Source organism: Contarinia nasturtii, unplaced genomic scaffold, assembly GCF_009176525.2.
Source record: "Contarinia nasturtii isolate CC-2019 unplaced genomic scaffold, AAFC_CNas_1.1 Cnas_scaffold_2042, whole genome shotgun sequence".
Taxonomy (NCBI): domain Eukaryota; kingdom Metazoa; phylum Arthropoda; class Insecta; order Diptera; family Cecidomyiidae; genus Contarinia; species Contarinia nasturtii.
In genome coordinates this window covers 135501-142849 of record NW_022199372.1, presented here as the reverse complement: position 1 = coordinate 142849, position 7349 = coordinate 135501, and the positions used below count along the sequence as shown (strand labels likewise).

At 34.8% G+C, this 7349-nt stretch overlaps 1 protein-coding gene across 1 annotated transcript; it reads left to right on the top strand.

Annotated features, from left to right (window-relative positions):
• Positions 1–1218: 1218 nt before the first annotated feature.
• LOC116347699 (GA-binding protein subunit beta-1-like) lies at positions 1219–4625 on the top strand. The gene is made up of 18 exons (XM_031778404.1): positions 1219–1270; positions 1349–1451; positions 1523–1550; positions 1628–1665; positions 1755–1853; positions 1915–2088; positions 2160–2183; positions 2263–2338; positions 2424–2446; positions 2533–2608; positions 2690–2712; positions 2779–2877; positions 2954–3178; positions 3246–3313; positions 3633–3773; positions 3834–3881; positions 3946–4129; positions 4194–4625. The coding sequence occupies exons 2-18, from the start codon at positions 1391–1393 to the stop codon at positions 4544–4546; spliced, it is 1740 nt and encodes a 579-aa protein (XP_031634264.1). The 5' UTR covers positions 1219–1270; positions 1349–1390; the 3' UTR covers positions 4547–4625.
• Positions 4626–7349: the final 2724 nt, after the last annotated feature.

Below are 7349 nucleotides of genomic sequence, written 5' to 3'. Positions count from 1 at the left end.
GGGGGGGTAATTTTAAAATTTTTCTGAAAAAAAAAAATCTCTGAAAAACAACAAAAATAAATATTTTGAAAGAAAAAATTGGAAAAAACAGGTTGAAAATTGCTGATCTGATAATTTATGAAGCAAATATTTTTGTATGTTTCGTTCGATTTATTTTTCGATTTTTTCGGCCAGATTCAACAGAGAAATAGCACTTTAGCTTAAGTCTTTATATTCAAATTGAATAATTCAATGCATAAAAGTTGATATGTAACATTCGATTCGATTTGAAAGATGCTGATTTGACAATTAATCAAGCAAAAATATGATCAAAAATCAAGGGGGGTAATTTTTGAGCCGCTTTTAAGGGGGCGCAATATGGGCCCCATGGACCCACGTCAGAATCTATGTACATATCTCTACCGTTGGCCTATCTCATAATTCTTTATAAACAGAATTTTTTTCTTCGAAATTTAAATTCAACATTTTGAAAAAAAATATCACTGTCCTAGTTGAAAAAATCAACAAAGACGGGATTAGTCATTCCTACTATTCTGAGAAATGTCTCGTAATCAATTTTTGTGAAAATTGGTATCGGGAGTTTTTTGTCGTGGATTTTTGTATGTGAGCCGTTTCTGTATGATATCGTATTGAGGTGAAACTTAACTTTTCTCGAAAACATAATATTCCGAAAGTTTGGAGAAATTTCAATGAAAATAATGGGTACCTCCCAATGGAGGCTCCCATACAAAATTACCCTGATTTTCTTTGAAATTTCTTTAAATTTGCTGAGATTATATACTTTGGGGTCCATTTATATTCAAATCATTTCGGAATATGATTAAATGTGTCAAAACATCATTTTTTCCCACATATAAGTGATTACGCAAAATCACTGAAATTCACGGCCCAAATTATACACAGACTAATTTAAAGTTGGAAATTCCCGTTTTTTTTTTTTTAAATAAATGAATAAAGGATCATAAGGGCAGCGTGGTTTTTAATGATAAATTGGGTATTTCCACGTGATCATCTCAATGCACTACTTTGAAATATTAAAACAATTCTTTATCACGGTTGATGACGATTCTCAATAATACAATATATAGAAAAAATTGTTATCAACGTTCGCATAAGCGATTATATATTACTCACATTCAAAAGTATATATTTATATGTTAGGGGAGTTCATTATCAAATTCATGTGCGAAATTGGTATCAAAATATATAGTCAGATTAAAATAAATGTAAATTTTAACGATCATTTCACTTTCATCTTAATTCGGTTACGGTCAGTCTAGCAAAGATTGTGTTGAAAAAAAAATTATATTTTTCTTTTCTTTTTTCATTACATTCATTTCGATTGTAGATATTGAATTGTAAGCAATTGAATTTCGTGTTAATTCAAACGATGAAAACTCTCATACCAATCGTTTTATGTTTTGGCGCAGTGTTGATCAATTGCACTTCAGGTATATTAATAGATCTTTGTTATTTTGTGTAATTCTTAAATTAAGAATCGTTTCATTTCAAACATTTATAGGCCATCGATTCAAGAGAAATGCAAACGAGTAAGTAGAAATCACTTGATTACAAGTCAACAAATTTAACAAATAAACCATCTTTTTAAAAAAACGTTTTCTCATAGAAATTCATGGAAAGCGATTCACACTGCGGCTAGAACGGGTGAGTAATTTAAATCGATGACTTTTTAAATAGAAGACATTAAATGAACAGGAAAAGCTTTAATCTATCGAGACTATCGTTTCACACAGGTGATGTAAAGAAAGTCGAAAAACTGCTTCTAAATGGAATAGATGTTAATATTTTAGATAGTGGTGAACGTACACCTTTATTTACTGCAGTTGAACATCGTAATTTTACACTTTAAACACTTTCACAATGCAAATAATAACAGAATATGTTTGATTCTAGAACATATTGATGTAGTTAAACTTTTGATAATAAAGGGTGGTGATGTGAATAGAAAAAACAAATTTGGCAAATCACCGCTTTTGACAGCCACTCTTAAAGAAAACGTCGATATGGTTGGACTATTGATCGAAAATGGTGCCGATGTGAATATTCCGAAAGCTGACAATTATACATGTAAATTCGATGAATTTTTCCAATTATTAAAAGCATTTATATTTATATATATTTCTTTTAAATTTTTAAAGGTCTTATTATGGCAGCAAAACGGGGTGAGTGATTGTTGGCTTTATCAAAATGTTTCGTAGAAATGCAAAAGTAATTCCAAACATTCAATAATAATTTCCATAGGTTCTCTGCCAATTGTTGAAATGTTACTTAAAGCCGGGGCACATGTAAACATTGTTAGCGATGACGGTCAAACTGCGTAAGTAGAGCAACTATTTGAATCTCGTTCTTGAAATTTATTGTAAAAATTTGTCTAATTATTGCATCTTTTATTTGCACTTCAGATTATACTCGGCGGCATCGGAAGGTTTGATTTATTTATTTTTTTGACATGAATTCAATTTCCTTTACGAACTAAATGAAAATTTTGATTATTTCTCAATCAAATTTCAGGCCACAAAGATGTCGTTCGAATATTACTTGAATACGGTGCTGCCGTTAACATCCAAGAAGCCGGCAGATGGACACCGTAAGTACAGCAACTATTTGAATCTCGTTCTTGGAATTTATTGTGAAATTTGTTTTTCAAAATCTTTTATTTGTACTTTAGATTACATAGAGCAGTTGAACGAGGTATTAAGACTTATAAGAAAACTTATTCAAGGTATTTTATGACATTTTTGATTAATTGCTCTCTAGGTTTTGAGGAGATCGTGTATATGTTAAGGAAAAACGGAGCTGATATCCATTTGAGAAATAATAAATATGAATCCGCTTTCGATATTGCTGTTAAGCAAGGTATATATTTTATAATTATATTTGTCAAATTGACATCTTAACTTAATGAAGATGAATCTCTTCTCTTTTTACGCAGGAAATCAATATATGATCTATATACTTTTATATGGTATTACAACAACAATGCCGCCTACAACAATGCCGCCTATAACAATGCCGCCTACAACAATGCCGCCTACAACAATGCCGCCTATAACAATGCCGCCTACAACAATGGCTCCAACTCCAAATACAACGCCATCATGTGTAACTGTTGTTTCTTCAACTCCTCCAACTCCTCAAATTCGGCCGGTAACACAAGGTAATGAAGTTCAATTTATTTTTATACATTTTTTGTTTCTAAATCACAACTTTTTCTATGGACTTAGCTTGTCGAAACTATACAAATGTGCGTAGTATGTATACAAAACTGGACGAAAAAGAATTTCCATCGATGGTAATATATTGAATATTTTTAACATTTGGAATAGAAAAATGATTCAAGTTAAGTCGGATGGATTCAAGACTTGTAGCGATCACGATCTACTCTTAGTGCTTTCTAAGCAAAAGTGTCAGTGAGGCTTCAATTTCCATGCTATATTTTGTTCATTTTTTTCATTCAAGTCTCATTTAAAGTGAATTCACGACTCATCCAAACATTAAAATAGCATTTTAACTGATAAATCAAATTAATTATGTAAACGGCATTAGTTTGAAAATCAAACCAAAAAAAAATCACGATTTTTTTCATTCCATTTTAAATTTTTAATGATTAGGTTGCTCTTGGCTATGCGAATACCAACCAAAACAAGTCCGTGAACTTTTACTGTAGTGGTACCATCATTTCGGAACGTTTCGTACTAACATCCGCATATTGTGTATCGTTGGAGAAGCCGACTTTGGTTCGAATGGGAACGGTAACAAAAGAAATTTAGAATAAATTTTACTTAATTGTCTAATATATTAATATCGAACAGGAATCGATTAACAATGGCAAAGCTAGGACAGTAAATCGTGCTGTAAAGGTTATTTCCCCAAAAAATGATTTCTTTTAAAACCTGAAAAACTTATGTGAATTATTTTGAATAGGAGGTCTTCAAGCATCCTAAGTATTCGAGTGAAACCAAATGGAATGATATCGCATTGATAGAGCTTGCCCAGAAGATTCCGTTTTCATATTTTATTAGTCCGGCATGTTTACACACAGATGTGAATGACTTGCCATCGAATGAGCCGCTTACGTTAACAACATGGGAAGCCAAATCACTTGATTGTAAGCTATAATTAAATGTTAAGCTTTTTAAATGTGAATTTAATCATTAAGTTTGCAATTCAAGTGAATGATGGATCAAAGAGCTTACGTAAAATGAAATTGGAATCGGTGCCGTTATCGGAATGCAATATAAAATTGACGAATTCGACGAATTGGAGCGAGCAGTTAAAACAGCCGTATCTTCTAAATGGTCTGAATGCAGGGCAATATTGCGCACTTGATGCACATGGAACAAATGAAACTTGCAAATGCGATGCTGGTGGGTTATTACAATATTTCCCTGGTAACACAAGAACAGCAACTGTTGTTGGTATTGCCTCATTTGATCTCCAATCTAATTTTAAACTACCAGCCGTTTACACCAGAATTGCCCACTACTTGGAGTGGATTGAATCACACGTCTGGCCAATGCAATGATAAAGTTGCTATTTAATTAAAAAACAAACTTGAAAATGCGTCATGTTTTTTTTTTTCATTTTGGTCCAAATAAAATAAACTCAACAACTTCAAAAATATGTTACTTGATTCATTGGAAATTCCCTGATAAACAAAACGAAAACAATTTTAACACAAGCTTGTCTTATCACAACTTACATATTTCGCAGAGACTGAATTTCGTTATTTCGGTGAAAAAAAAGATCGCTTGCTATGAATTCGAATGAAAATACAAAAAAAAATTGAAGTCGATATCCAAAAAATGGTAAAATAATAAAGTTGCGTTGTATTATTTGACATCGAACTGAGCAGTAAAGATTGCAACCAGCAGACGGCTGAATTATCACAAATGCCATTTTTAATACGATATTGCATCACATTTTGCTACAGATGATTACTAAATTCTTTTTTTTACAAAATCCAAGGCCATGCCGATCAATGAACTACTCACATTATAAGAAATTTGATGCTATTTTAAATTTCGATAACACAAACACATTCTAATATTGTATATAACGATTTCATTTCTGGGGAAAGAACAGTTCATTCTTGGAACATAATTCGTTTTGTTCAAAATTTCACAATCAAAATGAAGCTGTTTGTACTTTTATTATGTGTGTTGGCGTCAAAAGAGGTATATTAGAGAACACAAAATTAAACAGTCATGTTTAATAATTTTATTTCAAACTCTATTATTTGAACTGCAAAATGTTTATTCTGCAATTAAATTTATTTCCTTTTCTTCAGATTCAATCAGAGATGGGCACAAGGGGGTAAAATTGAATCAATTTTGAACGTAAGCATCTGGTGGCTAATGATTCCGGAAATAGTGTCATTATATAGGTAAAATGGTGTGCTCTATCGATTAGGGGCATTAATTTTTTTGTCTGACCCCCTAACTTTGGGGGTGCCTTTTAGAAATTTTTGTCAAAAAAACGTGTCAACGCTGGTTCTCGAGGCATGAGAATGGAGGAACCTCCCAAATTTTCCCCAATCTATAACACCAGAGTCCAGCTCTATCGATTGACATCATGGGTTGTGACCCCCTCTCGTACACCTCCACCCCTAGGGAGGTGTTCTGGTTTGAATCTTTCGACCCCAATTTAAGGTCTTGGGGGTCGGAGAACCCCCATGACCCTTCACCCATATTCAGGGTATTTTTCAGCGTTCTATCGATTTGCATCATTCGTTTTGACCACCCGCTCTACCCCTCCCCACTTTGTGGGGCTACCTATTTTTTTTTACTCTCGAAATATATTCGGACCCCGATTTGAGGGTTAAGGAGGGGAAAAACACCCTCAGACCTCGCCCTTTTTCGGGTTATTTTTCAGTCCTCTATCGATTGGCATCATTGGTTTTGGTCCCCTAACACCCCCTTACCCCCTTTGGGTCCGATACGCCGACCCCGATTTAAGGTCCCTGGGGTAGAAACACCCCCTGGGGGTGTTCTCACACCCAAGATAGTTTTCAGCAGAGTTCGCAACTCCGACCGAGCTCCGACGCCGACCGACCGCCGACTCCGATCCGTTCCGAGGATGGTCGGAGAACGGTCGGCGTCGGAACGAGTTTTTCATCGGATTTTTTCGGAGTTCCGAACTCCGATCCGATCCGAGCCGAACCGGTCGGAGACCGGTCAGCGTCGGATTGAATAGCCTCGGCGTCGTTCGGCGCCGGAGTTGAAAAATCGCCTCCGTTGCGAACACTGTTTTCAGTGCTCTATCAATTGGCATCATTAGTTTTTTGACTCAAAGCCTTTTAACCCCTATTTACACCCTATACTATGTATACCCAGACTGGTTCTGAACCCCAATTTAATGGTAGGACCAAAAAATTATGTACTTTAATGCACTATGATGTTGTTCAGAATGATGAGAGACATTTTTTGGGTCACCTGCCCTCCAAGTCCCCCCCACCCCCTAATGGGGTCCGGGGGTCAAAACCCCCAAGATATGATTTTTTCGACTCAGCGTGCCAAAATACCTTAGAATTGATATTTTTCTCATCCACTATTGTGTCTATCCCCAGTGCCCTCCATTTGGGGTCAAATCTTACGAAGTCGATTTTTCACTTTTTCGGTCCGGAATTTTGCACCAAACTATAGCTAATTTTTTTGCGTACATTTCATTTATGCCATTGGGCACCCCCTCCCATCACCCCCATGGGGGGTCTCCATACAGAATTTACGAAAATGACACGATTTATTGAATTGAGGTGAACGAATGTATGAAAAGAATCGTCCCTTATTATCATTATTATTGACGAATATTCAATCATTTTTGTATGGGAGCAATGCCTGTATGCTACCGTAATGAAATGAAACTTTGCACAGGCTTTTTTCTACAGAAAAATAAAAAGGAACTTACATCCGTAAGTCTGAAATTTGCAAACAGTGCGGAAAGTTAGACTTACGGATATAAGTTCTTTTTTATTTATTTTTTTAGTTTCCAGAAGCTTTTGAAGTTTGAATCATTTATTTCTTTGTGCTTTGTAAAGCATAAGTGGGACGAAGAGCTACGTGAATTTTTCGTGTGAAATCCAAATGTATAGAGGAGCCGGAAAAACTATGTAATTTACATATAAACGAGTGGACCTGAAACATGTGCTTTTTCTTCACAAACAATACATACACACTAACTCACAAACAAATGTGATGCTTGTCTATGTATTGTTTTTGAAGAAGAAGCACATGTTTGAATCTCACTCGTTTCCGCTCCATGGTATAGAGATTTTCAAGTAACTGAGGCGAGCTCAGATTTTCTGTTGCCCAACCGTAATATTATTCAAA

Excerpts from the sequence above, each read along its gene's own strand:
- LOC116347699 (XM_031778404.1), top strand. The coding sequence starts at position 1,391 with ATGAAAACTCTCATACCAATCGTTTTATGTTTTGGCGCAGTGTTGATC. Across the intron at positions 2,089-2,159 it reads GAAAGCTGACAATTATACAT|GTCTTATTATGGCAGCAAAA; the intron begins GTAAATTCGATG and ends AAATTTTTAAAG. Across the intron at positions 2,447-2,532 it reads ATACTCGGCGGCATCGGAAG|GCCACAAAGATGTCGTTCGA; the intron begins GTTTGATTTATT and ends ATCAAATTTCAG.